Source organism: Balaenoptera borealis (genome assembly GCF_965194805.1).
Source record: "Balaenoptera borealis genome assembly, chromosome: 3".
Taxonomy (NCBI): Eukaryota; Metazoa; Chordata; class Mammalia; order Artiodactyla; family Balaenopteridae; genus Balaenoptera; species Balaenoptera borealis.
In genome coordinates, this window is record NC_138866.1 from 33514440 (window position 1) to 33541359 (window position 26920).

The following is a 26920-nucleotide window of genomic DNA, read 5'->3' on the forward strand; positions in this document are numbered from 1 at the left end:
AACATAAAAATTCAATGTTAGGAGAGGCTCCAGAGACTAAAGCTGTATGAGTGCAACATTATCCTAGGACTCCTAACGTCAAATGCTAAGTGAATTTCCTGAATGAGCTTATGCTGTGGATAGGTTATACTTCAACAGTACGACCCCAAAGGTTTTTAAAAAATTCCTTTAAAGACAGTTCCATGTGTAGCACTGTATCTGCCGCTGGAGGGCCCAGCAGAGATCCTACTATGAGCTACCATCTAGCACGAAGATTGGAAGACAGTAGAGTGAAGTTTTTTGTCAGAAGCAGGGTTTTAGGGTAAGACCCAGGAACACATATCCAAACGAGGAGCAATGAGGTCTTGGGGGCAGGGAGGAACATCACACAGGTAACATAACTTGAACGCTTTGAAAGTACAAAGTAAAATCACAAATCAAAGGCTTAATAACATCACAGTTCTTATCACCACAGGTGACCATCTGCTTTGAGTCTGTTATGGGATGTAATTGCTCCCTACTTGCTAGCAGCAGCCATTTTAAGAGACCCCGGCAGCACCTCTGGCAACCTGCCCAAGGTGGTCCTTCCTCTTTTGCATTTTGGCAGAAAGAGAGAAGTTCTGGGTAAAGGAAGTGGTTTGGTGAACATTCCTGGATCTGCAATTTAACCAAAACGAAAGTACTCAGAATGGCATTGTAGTGGGGTTGTGCTGTATTTACTTCTCAGAAAAGAAAGAACTGCCGCACACTTGATGTATGGAAAGCAGACACCTACTCACCAAGAGCAAATAATAATTTAAGATGAATGAACTGAAAAGACATGCAACAGCACAACCACAAGAGAGCTTTTGTGTATGTAAATTTGCTTGCTTTTTAAACCACTGATATCCTGTTTCTGAAAACTTATTCCTAGCCTCTATTCTTCCCTAATAGAACCCAATCAGTTTCTGACAGCTCTTTCCCAAACAGCTGTCTTTCATTTAATTTCATTTAGTGTGCAAACCGTTTCAAGTTGCATGCACAAGCATACTGTGAAGAATTCATTTTCTCTAGTTTCCTGGCAACGATAAAAGAATTTAATAAAAAAAAAAAAAAAAAAAGTTGAACTTTGGCCTGAAATGTTGCTGTCCTGCCGAAATGGTGAATTACACAAGTGGAAGTGATCCAAAGGTTATTCCGTCTACCCCCTACCAGCAAAAGAGCCTAAACAGATCCTTTCATGTAATTATCTACTTGTCCTTTTAAAATCTTGTAAGAAGAATTCTACATTCTCACTAAATAAATTTGGTCCAGACCTTGATAATTTGAAGAATGAACTTTCCTAGGGATAAGTGTGGGGGCGGGAGGATTTAGGACTCACAAACTGGAACAAGTCAGAATACAGAATTAAAAAACAAGTATGATCCTAGAATGTATATAACGGAGAAGATCAGGAAAGACTTTTGTAAAGGAAGCTTAGTTCTTGAAGGAAAGGGACACGACATTGCATAATGGTTTAAAGCATGTAATTCAGAGTTTAATAGCCATGGATTCAAATTCTACCAATGCTATTCTAAGAAAATTCTCTTATCTTCAAAATGGGTATTAACAATAACATTTATTGAGTTCTTGCTATATTTCAGGCACTATTCTAAGTGCTTTACATTCATTAACTTATAGAGAAACGCTTATATTACAGAGCTGCATAGATTAAATAAAACAATGTACTTAAAAGTGCTTAGCACAATTTTTGTATTCAATAAATGGTAATAATTATTATTCCTACTTTTGCTCATGAAAACCTAAACTGACCATCAACAAGACTTCGGCATCCAAAGTCCGAAAAAAAGAAATTAAAGTAAGTGATGCCACTTTGCTCCCTCCCTAATTCCCTTCCATCCAATGTAGGAAACAACCTTGAGGCAGACGTGAAAAAGGAAATTCAGTTTTGTCCATTTACCAAAGTAATAATGGTAAGAAGAGGGGATTATGGGATAGTGTGAACACCTTCCAATTCCTTTCAGCAGTTAAGAACTTCCTCATCCTCCACTTCTTTTCAGCCCCCTCGTGCTCATTGCATCATTCTCTGAGTTTCTAACCCACCAGGATTTTGAACACAAAAGGGAGCCTCAAAGAACAGGCCTGCTGCCCTTTGTGCACAGCCCTGCTCCACCTGAAACTTCCACCTTTCACAGAAGACACACTAAACTTACTTTTCCAATTTCTCAGTAGCTCCTGAATGTAATGGTTCTTGGGAATGGCAGATGTCTAGTTATGAACTTCAGCAGAATTTGGACTTCGGAGACTCCAACCTATTAATAACACTTAAGTGTCAGCATCTCTCCGGGTAGTAAAATCAGACATCTATGTTCAATTCAAGCACAACTTGAACTCGAGGGAGCTATAACTCAAGGGTGACTATGAAGCCACTTGTCTAAGAGATTTTTTTCCCTATTTGGGAGAGAAATATTTAGTGTAAAGTAGAGAAGAATGACTTGCTTCAGATTGAGGGTGAACATATTCAAAATCTACCTGACATGATAATAGGAAAAAATAAGTGAGAAAACTGAATTAACCTTGCTTAAGGAAAGCAATTTAAAAAATTTTAAAGCACAATTCCCCTGATTGTGAAAACCCGTAAACTCTAGAATGAGTTATCTCTTTGAAGAGGCTTTTAAAATTAAGATTGTTAATTTCTTAGGGTGCTTTTAGCTAAAGCATTCCGTTAGGAAGAAGAGGGTGGATGATATCTCAAGATTCCATTTAACACCAAGATGATGTAATAACTAAAATGCATTTTTAGCATGAAACCATATATTTGTTTAGAAATTTAGGTGAACAAATAGTCATTATTCAAGGAACCCACTCCTGCCACCTTTAAAGGTTGAATGATCTATTCTAGTTTAAGCAAAATGGATCACTATTAATCAAGGTTCAAAACTGCTTTGAAAAACAGAAAATAAAAAAATTTAAAAAAAATATGCCAACCGCCCATGGTACCACTGAAAGCAACAACTATAAGGTTAGTCAGGAATTAAGGGAGCTAAATTTGGAGGTTGCTATCACTTGAATTGGGCAGAAAGACTAAATGGCAAAGAGGGAAAGTTGCTGATGGGTAGGACCAATGTATGAGAGAGTTGATTAAAATTAACAATTCAAATGCAGCTGGCAACTGAAGCTTTACAGAATTCTTTCCATGTATGCCAATGACTTGGCAGGCAGGCTATGGCTACAGGGATACTCAGCACTCAATTTGACAAGATTCTAAAACACAATCTATTTTAAAAGGGAAGACCAGAAATGAAATTGGTGATGCCAGTGCCTCCTGTTATCAAGTACTGCCGCCCGCTCTTTCCAGTCCCGCTTACATTACCATCACCAACAAGTATGCCGGGGCCAGACACCACATTCAGAACCATGGCTCCTTGCTGTCTACACTCCAGGCCCCAAATCACTGGTTTCTTTATCCAATCACCCTGCAAAAGGGGAAATATTATCTAGCAACTACAGCAGAGGATCCCCAGACACACCCTGCGGAAATGCATTGGGAATATCAATGGAAAAGAACTGTCCCCCAGCAAAAATTTTTATCTTCTCTTTCTGCCAGGCTCCTTATTTCTCTCAGAAAATTCTGCTTCCTGTTACAGAATGCTCTGGGTAGGACACTCACACTTCTCACCAGCACCATGCCAGAACATCAAGAAATCAAACCTACTTCAATTCCATGTTTACAAAAGAAAGAGACATGTACAAATTCATACCATAAGCTGGGCTCACAGCCACATTATAAAAGTCATATTCCACCTGCCTGCATTTTATCAAACCATGAATCATTTCTACACTGACCCCCCAAGACTCTTGTGTTCTGGCCAGGGAGCATTTCAAGTGTGTGGCCATCAAGTGCCATGAATAACAGAGAAAGGAGTAAAAGCAGTTTCTAAATCAAATCCTGAAAATAAACATGTTTCCAAGCGATGTAATTACAACAATATGCCACTCTTGGTTTGAAAAATAATATAACATTAAGGTTTTTTAAAAAGGGATCAAGAAGGAAGTATAAACAAAAATGGCATCATACTGTTCTGTATCAGTTTTTGCCTATACATAATAAGGCTAGCTGGTATAAAGTAAGGCAACAGACAGACAAAGCAGATTGAAGGTCCTCATGGATAATAAAAGTCTAGGTTACACTATACTCAAATTGAAATAACCAAACACAAACAGATAATCCAAATTGAACCCAAACTCCCAAAACCAAAGTAACAGGGTTTTTTTTAAAAATACATGTAACAGTTTTATTGAGAAATAACTCACATACCGTAAAATTTACTCTTTTACAATTCAGTGTTTTTTTAGTATACTCACAGAGTTGTGCCACCATCATCAATACCTAAGTCCAAAACATTTTCATTACCTCCCAGAAAAACTCATTAGTAGTCGCTCCCCATTTTTCTTTCTATCTAGACCCTAGCAACCACTGATCTATTTTCTTAAGTCTAATCCACTGATCTATATTTCTATCTTATGCCAGCACCACATTATCTGGATTACTATAGCTTTGCGATTAAGTTCTGAAGTTGGAAAGTTGAGTCTTCCAACTTTGTTTTTCTTTTTAAGATTACTTTGGCTATTCTGAGTCAAAATGAATTTTAGGATCAGTTGAGGTTTTCATAGAGATTGTATTAAATTTGTAGAACAATTTGTGGAATATTTCCATCTTAACTATTGAGTCTTCTAATCCATAAACATGAGATATCTTTCCATTGTTTAGGCTTCTTTCATTTCTTTCTGCAATGTTTTGTAGCTTTCAGTGTAAAAATCTTAAAATTTTTTTGGTTAAATTTATTCCTAAGTATTGTACCCTTTTTGATGCTTAAAGTATTGGGTTTGAGTGTCTCTTCTAGCTTTCTTGAAGCACCAAGGTTAAAAAGGAATAATTATGTTTATAATCAAGCATGTTCAAACCAATGCTGGATGTTTATAAACATCTTTAACGAAGAAGGAAATAGTACTGATTATCATGAGGCAGTAGCATGGAGCAGAATGCAGACTGGAATCAAATAAGACAGGTTCAAACTAAAACTTGGTCACTTATAGGTTACAGAATGCTGGAAAATTTGTTTTCCTTCTCTAGCCTTGTCTTTCTCATTTATAAAATTAAGACAATATCTACCTTGTACAATTTTATGTAGATTAGAAACAATATATGATACATTACCTTCTTAAGGGCTTTTTTGGTCTTAATCACTACTATATCATTAGCCCCTAGATTAATGCCTGGGGCATAAAAAGTACTCAAATATTTGCGAAATGAATGAACAAAATGTCTAAAGTAGTATCTAGCAAAAATCAGGGCTTAATAAATAGCAACAATAGTTATTATCATCATTACCATGAGATTATCGACATGAGCAAAAATAACTTAATGCGCCAATGAAGTAACAAGTAAACCAAATCATAATGGTACCAAAACCTAAAAGAAGTGGAAATACAAATAAATTTAGCCAGAGGCAATGCAAATCTGATAAGAACGAAAGTAAACTTTAACAACTCCAATGTGGCAGTTCATCTTTAACTTTTGCTTACAGTCGGTCCTCCACATCAGCAGGTTTGATATGAGAAGTTCCGTGTCCTTGGATTCAACTAATAGGGCACTGAAAATATTTGAAAAGAATCCAGAAAGTTCCATAAAGCAAAACTTGAATTTGCCAAGAACTGGCAACTATTCACATAGTGTTTACATTGTATTTGCAACTATATAATAGCATTTACATTGTATTAGGTATCATAAGTAATCTAGAGATAATTTAAAGTATACGGGAGGATGTGCATAGGTAATATACAAAGTGTATGCCATTTTATACAAGGGACCTGACCATCCTTGGATTTTGGTATCCATGGGGGTCCTGGAACCAATCTCCCTAGGATACAAAGGGACCACTGTACTTGCTACTGTTGAATCTGGGTAAGGCTAGAAAACATTGATCCAGATAGGGGGAAATGTTCAAGGTTTGATAGAACAACTGAAAATAAAAAACCTACCACGTCTATATTATACTGATTATAATAATATAAATATACTAACAGTGCTAAGAAGGTACTCCAATTTTTCAAAAATAGAATGGAATGTTCCTTTAGGTTCTCATTTTCTGTAAAGTTCATTTTTTTTCAAAAAGAAAAAAAGTAGAAAAGATAAAAAGAAAAGGAACCCCACAAATATGCCAGGCTAGAAACATCTGGTTTCTGGGTTCTTATGGTTTCTCAAAAGTTCATAGAAGCATCTGTAAAAATAGGAAAAGAAGACAAAAACCAATGTTCAAACCAAAATTCAAGTCCAGTTGCCATATGCAGCTTCTAAAAATGCCTTCTAATGTTTCAACAGACTTTTTCATTTCCTGTAGTTTTATCTTGTAAGAGGATTAAGAGAGAGCTACTGTTTTGCATTTAAGACATGGCAATATAACTGTGAGACACTCTAAACTTGGCACTCATCATTACTAATTGGTTTGAAAACCAATTTTTTTCCCACCTCTATTTCATTCCCATAGCTGCAAATCAAACGAAGATAATTCTAGAAACTGTTACAGATAGGATAAAGAATAAGATCTTCAAAGGACCAAATAAATAGAAGCTTTATAATCCTGTCATTAACACTGCTAAACCTTGCCTCTATGCTTTTAAAAGGCTGCTTGTTTCATCACACAAAAGTAGCTGCTCTCATTGATAGATAGGATTTAAAAGACCTTTAATAAAAGCAAAAAGTTTACTTATAATTTCAAATAATACTTTAAGGTTAAATAAAATATTTGGAGTCTGAAATTAAATTACAGATATTATTATTCTGGTAAACATTCTCTGATGATTTGAAAGTCTTCCTTTTGTCCTTTGAAAAATAATAAGGCCAATTTAAAAAAAATTAAACCATGCATGGATTTAGTAAAAAAAAAAAAAAAGTTAGCAAACGAAAGTATAAAATAAATGTAAAATTCTTCCTCTCTTACCCGCAAACCCATAGCCCTGCTCCTCAGAAGAAACCATTGTTAACCATTTCTTATTAACAACCTGAAATTTTCCATTCGTTGGCCATGTATAACCAATCATACATACACAAAAGAAATTTCAAGTCTACTATTGATAAATATAAACCATCTTCTTTACTGCAAAATAAAATTATGCACATATCTAAATTTTTTTTTATTATCAGTGCATGACTATAACACAGTAATTAGAGAACCTAGAAGCTTGAAGCAACTATGAAGAGCATTTACCTGAAGAGCATTTATCCTTGTTTTAGAGTTCAGGAAACAAACTCACTTAATTAGGTAACTTGTGCAAAGTTAGTTAACTGCCAGAGCTATTCCTAATTTTTAGTACTTGGAAGCTCTGGTATTTTATTCCTTGTAATCTTAAAGATATTGCTATTCCTATTAGACCTTAGAACATCTTTCTCAAATGGGGGGAAAAAATTCCTGGCGTTTAAAGGTGAAGAAGGCACAAACTTAAAGTCTTTCCCACTGTTTCAACCTTTTACTGCATCAGGAGGATTTCATTTAGTTTCATCCAAAACAACGGTTCTGCCTCCTGGGCAGACTCAACAGTCCTATTCGTATCTGTAGTCTTAAGTAAACATGTAAAAATAAAGTATAAACCTTACGAATTTAGCTAACTCCTTTACTGTGTAAGCTCAGTAAAATGATGGATTTGATTTTCTCAGTTGAAAGCCCTAGACTTCCGAGAGCCCCTACCTGTACCCTGAGTAATAAACAAATAACGATATCTCATCAAGGCGCTCGAGAGGCAAAGTTCTTGGTTTCATCAGAAGTGAATGAAATCTATCATGGATTCCTTGTAATCCACTTACAAGAATCATGTGGGCCAATATTCACCCAATTGGTATGTGAGCAGAGACATGATGTCAACAGTCTAGAGATAACCCTGTTCCAAAGCCACTGTGTTTATAGCAAGACTCCACAGTGTTGAAAAGCACTTTACTGAATGACTGCTAGCAGAATACGCAGTGGAGTGGGGAGATTAGATAACTGAGTTTTAAGACACAATTCGGTTTTGGTCACACCGTGTGTGTGACCCTAGGTCTATCTTCTAAGTGCTTTGTTTCTCAGTTTACCTGCTTTTTTAATCGGTCACAAAAGTATTTACAGGTTTGGGGAGGGGGGTGGGTTTCCAAGAGTTTTGCAAACAAAGGCCTTGCTCAAAGAACCAAAAAATACACTGTGTTTCTTGAGTTCCTTTAATTAAAGCAACAACAACAAAATAGAAGCAGCTGTTTGCCTTCCCGCGTATCTCTGAAAGTTTCTATAGAAGCCAGAATCTCCATTGTCTATTATCTACTATATAATCTTTTTGCTGATTCTTTGTACCTTTCAAAAACACACAGAAATAGAAACTGCCCCTTAAGCCTGACCTGGCACTAAATACTAAAACTTCTGTAGACTGTTAGCAGTAAAAATGCCAAATAAAAATCTCCTGGATATACTCTCTCACTCTGCGTATGTTGTTACCTTGAGTTTCTGGGATTTGTCTCCAACATAAACAGTACTATGGTCACACTGAAGGAGGTTACCTCTGCCCTTCTGAAAATTGTGACTGGGTGAGTTCTATTCCCTAAAACAAAGACAAAAGGAGGATAGGCCAGGCTAGCCACAACTAATGCTGACAACTAGTGGTACTGGCGACCAATACTGACAAATGCCAACTATCTCTTCTAATAGGGAACAAAATATTGAACCTGCAAAATTCCCTACATTTCTAAAGGAGTAATTAACTATATTTTTCATCCATAAAGCACTTTTCTTTTGAGGAATTATTTGATACTAATGCCTTTTTAAATTAATTTTTTAAAAATTTGTTTGTTCTCTGCCAGAAGTGGTCTGCTGGAAGTAGTCAATAATATATTTTCTCCTCCTTAATTCTAGTCAGGGCAAGGATCCTTCCTCTTCAGCCTATCCTCTAAGAAAATCTCAAAAAGCTTTCCTTCCTCAATTTGTACTAGCATTTTAAATCAACTTTTCACACTGGGAAAAGAGAATGAGAAAGTGCTGTAGGTTGTGGAGACATAAAATGTTGTAATAATAGTCACAGCAACCCAAACTATATTCATGGGAGTCATAGTTTAGAATCTCAATTATTGGCACTTAATAATGTAATTATTACCTTTGGTTTTGTTCTTCATCTGCTGGTTGACTAACTTTGTGCTACTTCATTTTATTTCTTTAATTACCATATTTGCCACAGCAGGAAGAGAAACACAACAAATTGAAACTTAACATGGTCATCTATTTTCTATTTGCTCTCGGAGAAGGTTTGATGGAAAAAAGAGATTGAATATGAGGTTTTGAATTATACAAAAATTCATTCAATTATTTCATTAATTATTCTATATAAATCAATAAAGTAAACTGCTATAGTTCTCTCCACTGTATGTAATACTGAACTCTAAGCAGCTCAAAAGATATGCATCGACATAGGAAAAAAAAAAAGAGAGGGGTGCGGTCAGGATCTGGGTGGAGTCCTTGTGTATTTACTTGCCATCTGACGGTCCCTAAGCAAGCCACTTGACTTCTCTGGGCTTCCATTTCCTCTTTACAAAATGGCAGGGGTGGGCCAAATGATCTCTAAAGCTTACAAGTCTATGAATTATTTTTAACCAGTTAAATATCCATAGCCCCTCTGAGGTAGGTCAAACTCAAGTAAAAATTATTCATAAAGATTTAAAAAAAGAAAAAAAGTAAGGCACAACGGAGGGATGAGGGACCAGGGTCCAAACCCAGTAAACAGAGAAGCTGAGTACCACCTGGCCTTGACGTAATATCCTGAACTTGGAACATGGCCCATATTGAAAGCCCATGAACTTTTCCTGAAAAAAATTACAGACTTTCAAAAATAAACCTTTGGGTGACAGGCCAGAGTTTTTACATATCCCACAAGCAAACGATCATCCAATATGATTTATAAAATAGCTTTGAAAGGCATTTTTTAAAGAAATTTGTATTTGATCACTTTGCCTCTACAGTTCAGGTAGTTAGGAATACACTTCTATCTCCTTCCTTCCCTATCAAACTCACACATGTTTACAAGGGCTGGCTCTAATCTGAGCATGAACGAGGTCATGAGACAAGAGTGTGATCAGGAAGAAAGTCAGTAAGAACGTCTCCCACCCTGTGAAATTTTAGCTCCTGTCCCAGGCACTCCCTCTCACCCCACACTCCTCTCGTAAAACGTGGTATTTATTTATCTTTGACTCTCCTCAAGGGTACCCGGAGAAGCCTGTCGAGTGAGCTGCCACCTTCCAGATTTAATCGGTTTTCCTCAGTTGTTGGGCAGCTCTAAATGCAGAATCCAAAAACTCTTCCACTCGATTGGGTGTTCTCAATACAAGAGCTGGCACAGCCTCACACAAACTGCATCAAGTGGAACAATAACAATATTAAGTTCCCTCCTATCACAATGGCCCTAGTGTTATTTGGTTGGGTTGTCATTCCACCTGTCAGCTGCCACCAGGGGACAACAAATTTGCAAATTTACACAGTTTTCTTTGGAATGTTCTTTCTTTTTTTCTCTCTGGACTCTACGTTTCTGGAGCTCCTATTCTTCAAGGGCATGGAGACTTATTTAAAGAGAAATTTTTTTACAACTTAACTGGAAGGGTGCCCTGCTTACAAATGCGAAACTGCCACAGAGCAGACTTAACTTACGCAGTAAGCAGGTCACAAAGTAAGGAATAACATCCAAAATTGTGCTGTCTTAGATACGGAGAACAAACTTGGGGTTACCAGTGAGGAGAGGGAAGTGGGGAGGGGCGAGGTAGCGGTATGGGATTACGAGACAAACTACTATGTATAAAATAAATAGGCAACAAAGATATATTGTACAGCACAGGGAAATATACTCATTATTTTGTAATAACTCTAAATGGAGTACAATTTATAAAAATATAAAATCAATGTGTTGTACACCTGAAACTAACATAACATTGTAAACCACCCATACTTCAATTTTTTAAAAATTGTGATTTCTTGTCTCAGTGAGGCAAAAGGATCTAAAAATGTTTTATCCAGGATTGTGGGCTACATTGGGGGTCTGGACAAAGGAAATGGTAGTATCTACATGTAGATACTGTAGGTTACAGTAAGGGAATTTTATGGACATACACAATTCGTGTCAACTCAAAGGCAGAAATATCTAAGACACTTTCACACAACCCTGAACACCATGATTAAATATGGCTAGGTTGAGGATCTGCCCCCTGAATCAGTATCCTACTGTGTTAGGAGCTCCAAAATAATAAAAGTCTAGGGGTTCTCCTTCTGGAGAAAAGAGTAGGAAGTGACAAGCAGTTAGGGAGAACAAAGGGACTTTCCTATGGTGGGATTTTTCAATTTCAGAAAATCAAGCAATTAAAGAAAGGTATGATATGTAATACTGAAAAAGAACACACTGCACAGTTAAACAATAAACAGTGTTGTTCACTGTTGTCCCCAGGGCCCCTAGAACAGGGCCTCGTACTCAGAAATGTTATTCTCTCTGCCTAGAACCACACTTCCCCACACCACCACCAGAGCCACATGGTTCCTCTCTCTTCATTCAGGTCTCTGCTCAAAGGTTTCCTCTCTAGGCATGCCTTGCTTGACGGTATGCTCTAGAATCTCCATATCCCTCTTCATTTTCCTTATAACACTTAACACTACCCAACACTGTACATCTATTTGCTAATTTTATAATTGACTGTGTAGGAACTGTTCACTGCGGTATCCCCAGCCTCTCAATATCTGATATGTAGTAAGTACTCAATAAATAGTTACTGAAAAAATGGTTAGATTGGATGATAACCTACAGACTTATTCTATTCCGTATTCAGTCAGTAAGTCAGGCAATTACTGGTTATTCACTAAATGTTCGACACTGTCTAGGAGTAAAGAGCCCATATTAAGAAAAGGCCCCTAGATAAGGAAGTCATGATAACAGTTTAATGTGGGATGTGCCATGTGCTGTGCATAAAGGAATATGAGGGCAATGAGAAAAAACATCTAATTCAGACTGGCAGAGTCAGTCAAGTTCTCCAGGGAACCTATAGTTAGGTTCTGCAGAATGAACAGCATGTGGGAGGAGATGGAACACACAGTCACACGATGAAACTACAAGGTCAGTAGAGAGAAATGTAGGAGGTAACAACACATTAAAAGGATCAGAAACCATGATCAAGTGGGATTTATCCCAGGGATGCAAGGATTCTTCAATATACGCAAATCAATCAATGTGATACACCATATTAACAAATTGAAGAATAAAAACCATATGATCATCTCAATAGATGCAGAAAAAACTTTCCACAAAATTCAACACCCATTTATGATAAAAACTCTCCAGAAAGTGGGCACAGAGGGAAGGGAACCTACCTCAACATCATAAAGGCCATATACAACAAACCCACAGCAAGCATCATTCTCCATGGTGAAAAACTGAAAGCATTTCTTCTAAGATCAGGAACAAGACAAGGATGTCCACTCTCACCACTATTATTCAACATAGTTTTGGAAGTCCTAGCCACGGCAATCAGAGAAGAAAAAGAAATAAAAGGAATACAAATTGGAAAAGAAGAAGTAAAACTGTCACTGTTTACAGATGACATGATACCTAGAGAATCCTATAGATGCCACCAGGAAACTACTAGAGCTAATCAATGAATTTGGTAAAGTTGCAGGATACAAAATTAATGCACAGAAATCTCTTACATTCCTATACACTAATAATGAAAAATCTGAAAGAGAAATTAAGGAAACACTCCCATTTACCACTGCAACAAAAAGAATAAAATACCAAGGAATAAACCTACCTAGGGAGACAAAAGACCTGTATGCAGAAAACTATAAGACACTGTTGAAAGAAATTAAAGATGATACCAATAGATGGAGAGATATACCATGTACTTGGATTGGAAGAATCAATATTGTGAAAATGACTATACTACCCAAAGCAATCTACAGATTCAATGCAATCCCTATCAAATTACCAATGGCATTTTTTTACGGAACTAGAGTAAAAAATCTTAAAATTTGTATGGAGACACAAAAGACCCCGAATAGCCAAAGCAGGCTTGAGGGAAAAAAACGGAGCTGGAGGAATCAGATTTCCTGACTTCAGACTATACTACAAAGCTACAGTAATCAAAACAATGTGGTACTGGCACAAAATCAGAAACATAGATCAATGGAACAAGATAGAAAGCCCAGAGATAAACCTACACACCTATGGTCAACTAATCTATGACAAAGGAGGCAAGGATATACAATGGAGAAAAGACAGTCTCTTCAATAAGTGGTGCTGGGAAAACTGGACAGCTACATGTAAAAGAATGAAATTAGAACACTCCCCAACACCATACACAAAAATAAACTCAAAATGGATTCAAGACCTAAATGTAAGACCAGACACTATAAAGCTCTTAGAGGAAAACACAGGAAGAACACTCTTTGGCATAAATCACAGCAAGACCTTTTTTGATCCACCTCCTAGAGTAATGGAAATAAAAACAAAAATAAACAAATGGGACCTAATGAAACTTCAAAGCTTTTGCACAGCAAAGGAAACCATAAACAAGACGAAAAGACAACCCTCAGAATGGGAGAAAATATTTGCAAACGAATCAATGGACAAAGGATTAATCTCCAAGATATATAAAGAGCTCATGCAGCTCAATATTAAAAAAACAAACAACCCAATCCAAAAATGGGCAGAAGACCTAAAGAGACATTTCTCCAAAGAAGACATACAGATGGCCAAGAAGCACATGAAAAGCTGCTCAACATCACTAATTATTAGAGAAATGCAAATCAAAACTACAATGAGGTATCACCTGACACCAGTTAGAATGGACGTCGCCAGAAAATCTACAAACAACAAATGCTGGAGAGGGTGTGGAGAAAAGGGAGCCCTCTTGCACTGTTGGTGGGAATGTAAATTGATACAGCCACTATGGAGAACAGTATGGAGGGTCCTTAAAAAACTAAAAATAGAATTACCATATGACCCAGCAATCCCACTACCGGGCATATACCCAGAGAAAACCATAATTCAAAAAGACACATGCACCCCACTGTTCACTGCAGCACTATTTACAATAGCCAGGTCATGGAAGCAACCTAAATGCCCATCGACAGACGAATGGATAAAGAAGATGTGGTACATATATACATGGAATATTACTCAGCCATAAAAAGGAACAAAACTGGGTCATTTGTTGGACCTGGATGGATCTAGAGACTGTCATACAGAGTGAAGTAAGCCAGAAAGAGAAAAACAATTATCGTATATTAACGCATATATGTGGAACCTAGAAAAATGGTACAGATGAACCGGTTTGCAGGGCAGAAATTGAGACACAGATGTAGAGAACAAACATACGGACACCAAGGGGGGAAAGCGGCAGGGGGGTGGGGGTGGTGGTGTGATGAATTGGGCGATTGGGATTGACATGTATACACCGATGTGTATAAAATTGATGAATAATAAGAACCTGCTGTATAAAAAATAAATAAAATAAAATTCAAAAATGAAAAAAAAAAAAAGATGCAGGGGACTTAGCATGAAGGGGCTTGATACTAAACCAAACCTAATCCTGGAAGCTGGAAGGAGTCACTGAAGGTTTTAAACAGAAGAGTGACAGGATTTGATTTGCATTTTAGGAATATCACTCTGACGACATTAGGAGGGGCCAGGATAAAGGCAGGAAGGTAGGATCTTGCAGTAGTCCAGACAGAAGCAATGAAATGAAGACAATTCATTCCCAAATTCATTCATCCATTTCTTCGTTTCTTCAACCAAAAATTTGGAGTGCCTGCTTAGGAAAGGCTATATGCAAGGCACTGGAATTGGTAAAAAGCAATGGGCCTGGAAAAGAGCCAGCTTAAAAGCTGTGAAGTAGGTAAACATAAAGAACTGAGTGACTGATTAGAGGAGTCTAATACAACTGCCACATGTATATGATTTGGGTGACGAGGTACAGAGTAATACCAGTCACCAAATCAGGAAATGGAATGGGGAATGGGGAGGGGGAAACGGTGGAGGTAACTTTATTGGGGAGGGGAATTATATGTGAAGTTTCAGGCAATCTGAAGTAGCAGTTGAACATCCAATTAGAGATGTCCATTAGGCAATAGACAGGGAATTCACTGCCCTCATGAGAACAAGCTGAAAAAAATCATTCTGTTCTCTATATAAACTCTCAAAACCTTCTATAATAGCACTCCTCTGAGATTCCAAATTTCCCTACTCTTATCTTCAGATGAAAAAAATCAAATTAGTTAAATTTATTTATGTTTTCATAAAAATTTATACTTTTACTAAAAACATGGACTTAGAGAAATACAAATTACAAGATTAATTTGTCTAAAAACATAACTCTTTATGTTGACAGTCAACAATGAAAAGCACCACTGAAATTCTAACTAGTCTGTTAATCAAGGGAGAAATCTGTAATAAACAATGGAAAATTAGAAGGCGATGAAAGAATGGAGGAAACAAATGAGAAAGATGAACGTGTACACATGACATTTCCTAGCAGGAATATGATAGAACTGTCAAGTCAGGAAAACTTACACATGATATTATATATTTTCGGCACCAATGAAATGATTTGTGACAGTTTATGAAAATACACTCAATACAAACAAATAAGAAACACGAAATCAAAGAGGAACACAGGAAAATAATGCTAGGAGTAAGATTAGCACACAAATGCATATTGTTTATTCCCCCACAGCTATGAGAAATGATCTGCAAACTTGGCTCTAATCCACTTAGAGAAGAAAATATAATCAAATATAAGATTCATAATGGCCACAAGATTTTTTTTTTTTTAGAAAATGAATCAGTGTTTCCTGACCCTGAGGTCTGGGAGGAATTTCACCTCTAGGTCCTCTTAAAGATGATGGGGTGTGGTGTACTGAGGCCTCCTCAAAAACTCCATCACTGACAGATAGTCAATTTCATCCCACTGTTTGATACAACAGCCATCATTGAAGGCCCATGATTTAATACCAATCTTCTACAAGCAGATTTTTGAGCAACTGGACAACAGAGAGTTCAAAGTTCTAATCTCTAAAAGGAATCTGAATACAGACTTTCTGTGATGCAACTTAAAGATGTCCACCTCTTTTAGCAACAGTGGGAGCAGAGGGTAGGGTTAATGTCCTCTTTCAAAATTAAGAAGCCTAATGAAGACACCACACTCTACACAAATATGGATTTTGAAGATGGCCTATGAAAAATATAATGCAGTCAGGTAGAAAAAAGACAAGCTTTGGAGTTATGCTTGGCTTCAAATCCTGGTTCTGTTCCTTATGGCTGTATGACCCTAGAAAAATCACTTCCACTTTCTGAGTCTGTTTCCTTTATCTATAGTATGCAGGTTGTAATGAGGAACAAATGAGATAAAAAATATAGAGTGCTAGTATAATGAGTATGCAGACATAAAATAAATGAGGGGGCATGGGACAGAGCACCAACAGAACTAATACAGAAAACAAAAACAAAAACAAAAAACCCACAACCAGATGTAGTTATTTAAGAGCATTTTTCTTCCTTACAGGCTATCTTACTTATGAATCACAACACTTAAAATATTTTATTTTTATTTTCCTTCAATTAACCTTTTTTGGCTAGTCACCTAACCTACTTTCTGGTTACCCCTCTAAATTATATTCACCCTATCCCCAAACCACTGGGTTAATAACACTTCTCAGCCCAGAATACACTATTACTATCTATGCAAGGCCCCTCTCTTGAGTTTATTTTCATTTATTGGTTTTTTTCCCCTTTATCTCTAATCCCCATTCTGTCCTACTCCTACATAAGCAAACACTTAATTGTCTGGTTCTATCTTTGGATATGGGTTGTTTACCTGAAAAACATAAAGTTCTGTCCTGTGTATATACATGTTTGAATTTTTTCATAAGTGGTTATGTACTATGCATCCATAGCCTTCTTCTGTTTTTCACTGAATCCTCTCTTCAAACTGCATCCATGATACAGTATGGCCCTTTAGTTCATGCCAAACTGCTGCATCATGTTCCAAAGTATGAATCTGCTGTCTCAAACAATGCCACTATATTCAAAAGTGACCTCTAGATGAATTAAAGCTTAAAAGTAACATGGCTAACAGAAAAAAGTGTCAGAGAGCAACCCCGTGGCCTTGGATCCTCAAAGCATAGACTGTAAAATTAAAATATACGTAATTTTTTGCATATATTTGCCAAACTCAAAATTAAGGTCTATATCAACATGAAACCTTAAATCAAGTCATGATAGTAAAAAACCAAATAACTAACTAGTATATAAAGAAATGCTCAACTTCATTAGTAATCAGAGAAATGTAAATTAAAATGAAATATCACTTCACACCCATCAGTTTGGAAAAATGAGAAAGTCTAAACATAGCAAATCTTGGCAAGGATGTGGGGAAGCAGGAGCATTCATCTACTGTTGGTGGGATACAGACGCGTGCAGCCTTTCCGGGAAGCAATCTGGGAGTACTTAGGGATGTTCAGAATGTGTATTCTCGATGACCCTGCAATCCTACCCCTGAGTACATACCCTGGAAAGTCCAAAGATGTTCCTATACTGCTGTCTGTGGTAGCAGGAAGGGACAATCCACTTCTTTTTTAGCAATATAAAATTGTGTAGACCCAGACTATGAAAATATTTCTCTCTTATCTCTATAAATTTTTTAAACAAAGATTCTATCCAAAACTTTCTGTAGAAAATTAGAGCACGTCTGCAAACCTGAAGTACAAAACAAAAACAGCATCTCACATTTCCAAATGTATATTATTTTCCTGTAGACTCCAAGGGGATTTTTCTTAAATTACTGAATACTCTCTATAAATGAAGGCTCTAAATATCTCATACAGTCTGAATATTATCATTTAAATGTAATAACCATGAACTTTGAGATTTAAAGAATTTAGAACAATTTGGACTTCTCTGGTGGCGCAGTGGTTAAGAATCCACCTGCCAATGCAGGGGACGCGGGTTCGAGCCCTGGTCTGGGAAGATCCCACATGCCGCGGAGCAACTAAGCCCGTGTGCCACAACTACTGAGCCTGCGCTCTAGAGCCTGCGAGTCACAACTACTGAAGCCCGTGCTCCGCAACAAGAGAAGCCACCACAATGAGAGGCCTGCGCACAGCAATGAAGAGTAGCCCCTGCTCGCTGCAACTAAAACAAACAAACAAAACAAACAAAAAAAAAGAATTTAGAACAATTTATTAGAACTGCAAATCTTACCTTGTTATTGCAGTGATGATGTGACAACAATCAAAGGATAAGAAAGTTGAGCTCTACTCAAGGCTCTAATGGTCATTTAATAACAAAAGGTCTCTTATTTTTATTTTCCCACACTGCCTTAAAATAAGTACAGTAATCAGTTCCCAAGAATTATAGCATATTAACACGGGAAGTTGAACAAGACACAATGCTTTGAGTACCCCAAGTGCTTTAAAGAAAGGTTTGATGGACACCGTTCATGTTAGTGTCACATTTTATTACAAAGTTCACGAACACATGTGGCTCTGGTATCAGGGAGAGTTCTCCAGGTGATTGGGTTTTTAATAAGACAAGAACTGGGTCACTCTGGAAGGTTAGGAAAAACAACTTGAATTATAAATATACAACTCAGTTTTCTATAGCATCTCTAAGTTTTCACACCCTTTCCCAAACTTCCTATATAAATCTGAAATGATATCACTTGGGGCATAAAAGCTCACAAATATCTGCTGCCTACAGTTCTCACAAGAAACTACTGTCCCGAGCTGTGCTTTAAATACAAAAGATTTTCGCCCAAAGCCTGCATTTTCACACACACATAAACATTTACCTGACACAGAGGCTACCAAAAGAACCACATTCAGAGGAAGGGGAGGAAGCTGGGGGGTGGGACGGGCTCTTGGCAAGGATGGCAATTTGAGAGGCCCTGGCAGATTGGGACGTATGGCTTTTTTCCATCCAGAGGTCGTCTGAAGCACAGTATTTTATTTTCATAGTAGGGTATTGAGTTCTGAGATCTCCGATACACCCCAGGGAACCAGCAAAAGCTAGTCTCAGCACTGTGCCCGTCCCCACCGGCACCAGGTCGCTAATGAAGGTGTGGGGCTGTGAGTGCACCCAAATAAAACACAGCAAAAGGAGAAAAAGAACTCCGAGCTGGGCCCATTCCTTTTATTCCAGGGGAGCAACCTTTTCTGTACTGAGCGACTAATGAGTCCTGAGCAGGAGTGGGAACAAATCACACAGTGCGCTACCAGGAGGGACAACACGGGTCGGCCTTTGTGTTCTGTGGCCGGTTCAGTTTTCAGAGCATTTCCCAGCAAGGACCAAAAGCAAGCTGCACAAAGGAAACAGAGCAGTTAGATACTTGAACTGTGTCCTGGGTGCTTCAGTCTGGAGTGACGGTGAGGGTGGGGAGGATAGAGGCGAGGGGGTCCAAGGGAATCAAATAAGGATGGCTTTATCTGAAAAGTTCATAAAAACGTTTTCTTCCCAGAGCTGTTATTTTGAACTTTATCTTTTCTAAGGGACATGAGCTCCAATCCCTCAGCAGACTTTTAAAGGGAGAACAGAAATAAAGCCTAAGAAGGAATTTTATTTTTCCATCCTCACCACTTAATTAGAAGGGCCTTTACAGTGTTCAAGGTTTTAATTGCCTTCTCCCCCTCCCTGACCCCCTTCTTCAGTGACACCCATAGAGCAACTGAGCCAGAGCCAAACAGTATCTGAAGCTTCTCTGAAGGAGGAAGAACACCAGCACAGGGACCCGAGACACCATTTCTCTCCCTTCCTTCCTCTAGCTCTCTCCTCCCTCCCAGCCCCCCTCCACCCCCTCCCCTCCTCCTATCTCTCTCTCTCACTCTCTCTCTCTTTTCTCTCTTGCACGAAAACATCTGATAGCTTTTCTGGTGCACAAGAAGCTTTCCCGGCATGACTGATAGCAGCAAATGCTGCAACACGAGAAAGTTCCCAATAATCTGAAGAAAAGCAAGAAGAGGAAAAAGAGAGGGGAAAGGGAATTACTAAACAAAAGAAAAGAGGGGTTGAAGAGGCTAAGTCTATTAAAAAAAAAAAAAAAAAAACAACATCTAACTGAGATGCATTAATAGAAAATAATCAGGATCCAATAAAAATTTGATTTACTTCCACAGACTTTTAAAATCTAGAATGTTACCTCTTTTCTCCTTATTTACTATGTAAATAAACATGAAGCCCAATAAAAGATATTTTCAGTTGGCCCAGGATTACTTCTGTAATCTTCTGTCCCTACCAAAACTTAGACCAAGGACATCACCATTAATCTCTCTTAGATCCATGGAAAAATAAGATCCTTGATTTTTGATTTGGAATTCTAACAAATTCAGAGTGTGCTCGCTAAGGGTCCTATAATAGTAAATAATAAATTATTTTTAAATAATTAAAAACAATATCAGCTTCTATTTAAGATCAACAAAGTACTGATATATATGCATGACCTCTAATTAACCGTGATGCAAGTTAGACATCACCAGGAATTATTGTCATGAGGATACTACAAAGTAAATGACTTGCTCAAGGCCACATAAGCTTAGTCAATGACGGAGCCAGGATTTGAATCCATTTTTTTTTTCTGGCTCGAAAGCCTACCCTCTTTCTATTAAACCACAGGAGAAAATGAGCTATAAAAAACCCTTCAACACTTGAACGGTATCATTTTTTAAACTTAGTACTATAATAACCCAGAGTTTTCTACAATCAACAATCTATCATGTAGATTAGTAATAATAAAGAATCATAATACGAATGACATATTTGTTAATTAAAGTAGACTGGCTGTAGGTGATCTCCAGGTTGTACTTCAACACCTGGGTAAGTCTTCAGAGGCGTTCAAAGCACCCTGCTACTCTGCTTATTTAGACAATAATTGGACACCAAGCCCTAACCTAACCCATAGGTTCGGAGTCCAATTCTAGAACATGCCTGCTACCCAAAATAAAGAGTCGTTAAATGAACCTCTGGGAATCAATGTACCCTAGGGAATTTAGAAATGGTATGGACTTTGCCAGGAGTCTCTTAATGCCTCTGTCACTCTGAGCCTTCAGGAAGCCCCAGAAGAATCATTCCCTAAAAAGGCCCCATAGACTGGAAACTAATCCCAGAAGAATATGAACACTCTCAATCACTAACAACATCTCTCCAGTTTGCAGGGTTACCCTATCTAAGATTAGTCCCTCTCCCTGTGCTCTGAACCTACCCCATCTCAAGTTGATCCCATCCCCATTTTCTCCTCTCCTGCATCAGCGTCTGTGTCTCCATTGTCCCCTTCCTATCAGCATTTAAACGTGCTCAAGCCCACATGCCCTCTCCCAGCCCATACCACCCTTCACATACTATTTCCAGTCTCTTCTTTATAGCCAAAATACATCAAAGCATGACCTACACATGCTGATTCCATCCATTTACTCTCACTTACTCTTTAACCAAATCTCCTGAACTCTTGCAACCACCAGTCTACCAAAAAGGTTCTCAAAAAGTCACCCATGCTTTTCAGTTGTAAAATTCAATGGTCTTCTCAGTCTTCATCTTATTTGACCTCTTAGTTGAATTCAAAACCATTAAACACTCCCTTATCTTGGAAACGTTCTCTTCTCTTCCATAAACCATACACTCCTGATTTTCCTCATACTTCTCCAGCCCCTCCTCTTCAGTTCCTTGAGCAAACATATCTCCCAGAATGTTGCTTCTCCCTATAGGCCCTCTCCTTGGGAAATTTCATCTGTTTCCCTGATTTCAATCACACCAGCTACACCCTGCAGAACACAAAATCTATATATCTAGGCTAAACTTGCCTCCATTCCTAGAAATGTAAACACCATCCAAAGAATGGGGGATAGAACACGGAACAAAATAGTTCTCAAGTTCATTGTCTAGCTCATCCTCTTGGATGTCTCAAAGGCACCTTCAACTGAAAGTGTCACAAGGTAAAATCAATATCTGCTCCCACTCTCCCAAAAAGCCCATTCTTCCAACTCTATTCCTCTTCTTAGTGAATGCCAACACTCTTCACCCTTTTAACTATGCCAGAAACCTGGGAATTATTCTTGACTCCTTCCTTTCTCCAATCAATCATCAAATCCTAATGTTTTTACCTCCTAAATATCTTTGTACAAAATCTCTTCTCATCATCCCAGCTCACTACCCAAATCCAGGCAACCATCATTTCTCACCTATATTTCACCCAACAGCTTCTTAACTGGTCTACCTGCAGGCTTACTACCCACCAATTCACTACATATAGCCACAAGAACCACACAGCAGCACACATGTCACCAACACTGAAAGCGGCATGTAGCAGGGGCTCAATATAGTTTTGCTGAGTGAACGAATCGATCAATTGACCAACCAATTAATCAACCAATTCAGAACCCAAGAGCTAGCTTTAATGTTTCTCGAAAATTGCCCCAAGATTGAGTGGTGGTCTTAGGAAAAATATATATATTGCCCCCAAATTTGTGTCTTTGTGTTGCTTTGCTGCTCCAGATCACAAATACTGGGGAAGTGCATCAGACAGTTGAATACTGTGCGGGATCCACTTTTAAACCTGCTGTGTAGAATCAACATGTATGTCTATAGTAGTGGTTCTCAGTTGGGGACAGTTTTGTCCCCCAGGGCAGGGGACCGGAGGGTTTCCTACAGGCATCTGGTGGGTTGAAGCCATAGCTGCTGCTAAATCTTCTGCAACGTACAGAAGAGGCCCCCACAACAAGGAATTATCCAGTCCAAAATGTCAATGTCAAAAACAAGGTACTACCAGAGTAACACTATTTCCAAATGCCACAATATTAGGATTTCACAAGATAATAAACACATTTATTCCTCTGTAGAATGAGATATGACACAGTCCACTTTCTAAAGTAAAAGTTAATGGATTTCTCCAATCAAAAAAAAAATGGAGATAAAATTTAAATAATGGCTTAGCATTTCAGCTCTGAGAATAAAAAATATTTATAACAAGTTCTAATAAAATTTATTCTTTTCTTTATTGAAAGGTCCTTTCTTTCTCTATTCACAACCAAAAAAAACACAATAACAAAATACTCCAATGTGCAAATGCACACGCACAATGTTTTATCACTGATTTTCATCATGACTTTTGGAAACAAAAAGACTGTTTCTCCTTCACATCCCCTCTCTACCTCCTCTGCTCTACTTAACCAATCATAACATAGTTAGGAGGTATGTTTTATTATCTCTTGTACTTGATGATGTGCTTCCTATTCCTAAGATAAAAATAAATAAGTGGAATTCTTTACATTTCTCTCAGGAAACAAAGACAAAAACAAAAAACCTAACTCAAGATGCTTCACTTGCATGACTGGAAACTGTTTTTTCTTTTTACAGTCAAGAAATAAGAAATATTTTCCATTTCTATCTTAATCGAATAACCATCAAACCAATGCCAATATATAACAATTCAAATGGCTTTATTTCTATTGTCTTTCCCAGATACCACATTTTTAAGATATGATGTTTTCTGCACAAAATCAGAGTAAGCTAAGAGACCAGCAGTTATGATTCAGTGAGTGAAAAATTTAGGGGAAAAGTGGTTCAATCTAGTGATTAAATATTGAAACCTCCATTGCTGGCTGTGACAATATTTATTTTTTGTGCTTCATATGATACCGTCAAGATTTAGAATAATGTACATAGATCAACAAACCTGCTCACTGATTTGCTGTCTAAATACTGTATCTGATTACTACCTTAAGAGTTTTGATCATCAAATGTCCCAGCTGTAGCCCTAACAGATGTAGACTGAAATAATGTATGAAGACCTTAAAATCAAACAGTAAAACTGTTCTGATTTTCTATACTCATCTCACCCTAAGAGCTTTAGATGGTTCCCATTTTCTTAGCCTGCCTTATCAATGATACATTTTTCATTAACACTATTTGAGTCTCACCAAATAAGGGCTGTTCCCTCTAACTGAAACACAGAACATGTCATAGTAATTGAAATCACAGATTAGTAATTGGAACTTTCTAGTTTGCCAATAGGAGCTGTGACCCAGCACTTGTATAGCCTAAGGATTCCAATAAATAGGTTTTATCATAGGTGAATACCCTAGGGAAAGAGACTAGAACTAGATAGTTTAGCAGTGTGTACATTTACCTGGATGTCTATATACAAACACCAAATGTGTCAGAATAAATAGCTCTCAGTTCCTGGTACAAATATCTAGGCCCTGACAAAAGCAGGAAATGAATTCGGAAGTGAAAAATAAGCAGAAAGCAGTATTAATCATTGTTAGTGAAAATAAAAGATTGGCAACAACCTAAATGTCCATTAGTAGGAGCCTAGGTTAAATAAGACTACAATGCACCCATACAACAGACACAATGAGACCACAAGAACAAGAAAGCTTTTTCCAGACCAACATGAAATGATTTTCAAGATACGCTGTTAAATGAAAATAAGCAAGAGTGGAATAGTAGTAAGCATTTCTGTGAAAAGGAAAATTCTTTTGTTACATATAAATATAAATATGTAATATATATATACATACACATGTATATCTTCTATATGTATAAAACATTTACGGAAAGAAATGTAGGAAACTAGTAACAGAAGCTGTGCTTCAGAGAGACTAATATGGTGGTTTGGGGACTTCCCTGGTGGTCCAGTGGTAAGGAATCCACCTTCCAAGGCAGGGGACCTGGGTTCGATCCCTGGTTGGGGAACTAAGATCCCACATGCCGTGGGGCAACTAAGCCCGTGCACCACAACTACTGAGCTCGCATGCCTCAACTAGAGAGCCCTCGTGCCGCAAAGCACAGAGCCCACGCACCACAACTAGAGAAGAGAAAAACCCACACGCCACAACTAGAGAGAATCCCGCACCAAAATGAAAGATCCCACATTCCTCAACGAAGATCCTGCATGCCGCAACTAAGACCGGACGCAGCCAAAAACATTAAGAAAATAATAAAATAAATATATAAAATAAATAAATATTTAATATGGTGGTTTGGGGACAAGAGTGAGCAAAAGACTTCTATATACTGCTGTGTACCTCTGGAATTTTGAACCAGGTGAATGTATTTCCTATTCCAAAATAAATAAAACTGAAATATTTTTTAAAAAATCTTATTTGACATTGTAAATCAACTATACACCAATAAAAATTAATTTAAAAAGTAAATAAAATAAACTAGATAACCAACAAGGACCTACTGTAAAAAAAAATTTTTTATCTTATTTGCCAAAACAATGCATAATTGTTCATCAGGGGAAAAAAATTACTTATCACTCTCTAAATAATTCTGTTAATATGTAGGTCAATGTGTACCTCAACATTCCATTAACATGGCACTGGTAAGAGCTCCTAATAAAACAGTAATTAAGTTAAAAAAAAAAAACCCTCTATGGCAGCTTTTTCCTCAATAACCTGCTCTTCAAATCAATATAGTACTTGCAATGAAAAAGAGGCAGCATTAAGTTTTAATTAGTGACTACTGATGAAGCTTATTTTCCTTAATTGTGGAAAAGGAAAAAAAATGAGATGTTTTTGCCTAACTTATTTATCTATCATTAGGAAATACCTATAAATACAGAAATAAGTTTTGACACAAGTGGTTTTAAATTTAAGTGCCAAAAAATGGATTCTGCCCTAGCTCCTCTCTTTCTAAAAAAATACCTATGTTATTTCATGATGTGACTGTGCAACCTAGACACATGTCCTGGGGCCACAGCTAACAGAAAGCTGAGGATGCTCTGTGGAGCTGGGCCACAGCCCTGCCCACACATTCTAGGAACAGGCTCAAGAAGCATTTGAATCTTTGGCCACCTTCTAACAAAGAAAAACAAATTCAGTATCAGTTATGCCAACCCAAAACCTGTGATCTCTGGAAGACACTCTTAAAGAGTAGTAAACAATGACATCTTTTAGGCGTCTTATTATAATGCAAAATTTTTAAAAATCTGTAAGAGCCCTAGTAAAGTGATAGAGATTTATAATTGTTAACTCCTGACTTCAAAATCTGTCAGGACGAGATCATTTTTTCCAGGTCATGTTAGTGCTAAAAATTTTGGGTCTTCAACCAAGTATTTGCTCCCACTGGCCTTCATAAATCACATCAGGGCCAGGATTTTTGCACAGCCTTATAAATGGTAGCCATTACTTTCGCTCTAACCTTCAGTGAAATTCCATCAATTAATAGTTTGTGTCTAAGTGTCAATGCTCTCTTTTTCAAAAATTATAATTATGCTGAAATTTAACTGTTAATAGTTTATCTGTAATTGATAGTGACACCAGATATTGACTACTAAACTATTTTTCTTTTTCTCAATCAGTATCAAGCAGACCAGGCACATATGTGTTGAGGATTGCGGTAAAACATCTGTTCTTCAGATGAGAAATCAAACTTTTCAGTTAATACTCTTGAAGAGACCATCAAACTCAACCCTTGGCCATATCACTGTTTCATAAATGATCATCTAGGTTAAAAGAAAAGAAGGTATCTGAGTAGACCAGAGAGGCTTTCAGAAAAGACTGAAACACTCACCTTGGAACTGATCAGCACTTCAGGTTGGGGACATCCCCTCTTATTATACCCTTCACTGGTCTGGGTCCTGGGTTTTGATAGACACTCCAAAACAAAATGCAACTATTCAAACATTTGCCCATGTCTGAAAAGTATCTTGAGTACTCAATGCATTATGAAATGTGATTAACATGCTTTGATTTTGAAAAATCCCAGAGAAAGAAAAGAATGTAAATAAAAGAATGGAAAATATATATACAACTGGACATTATGAATTAGAAGTACAGACAGAAAATATACAAATAAGATTAAGTTGATACATCTGGGGAAGGAACACTAGCCCATTCCTTAAATTCTCTATGAAGTAAATGGGAAGCAA

General features: G+C 37.4%; 1 protein-coding gene and 1 long non-coding RNA gene across 12 annotated transcripts in view; both read right to left on the bottom strand.

The window, feature by feature from the left end:
- RAD51B (RAD51 paralog B) overlaps positions 1 to 26920 on the bottom strand; it is a 734492-nt gene that overhangs the window by 478488 nt on the left and 229084 nt on the right. The window contains exon 9 of one of the 11 annotated variants that reach the window (XM_082384411.1): positions 2277 to 6239. The exons of the other annotated variants lie outside the window; for them this stretch is intronic. Coding sequence (XP_082240537.1) covers positions 6228 to 6239 — 12 coding nt within the window. The 3' untranslated portion in view covers positions 2277 to 6227. Of the gene's footprint in view, positions 1 to 2276; positions 6240 to 26920 lie in introns of those variants that run through there. 11 annotated transcript variants of the gene reach the window in all.
- Positions 16596 to 26646, bottom strand: LOC309625229. The gene is made up of 2 exons (XR_014242406.1): positions 26563 to 26646; positions 16596 to 19354 (listed from the first exon to the last, which is right to left on the bottom strand). It is a non-coding gene; the product is annotated as an uncharacterized lncRNA (long non-coding RNA).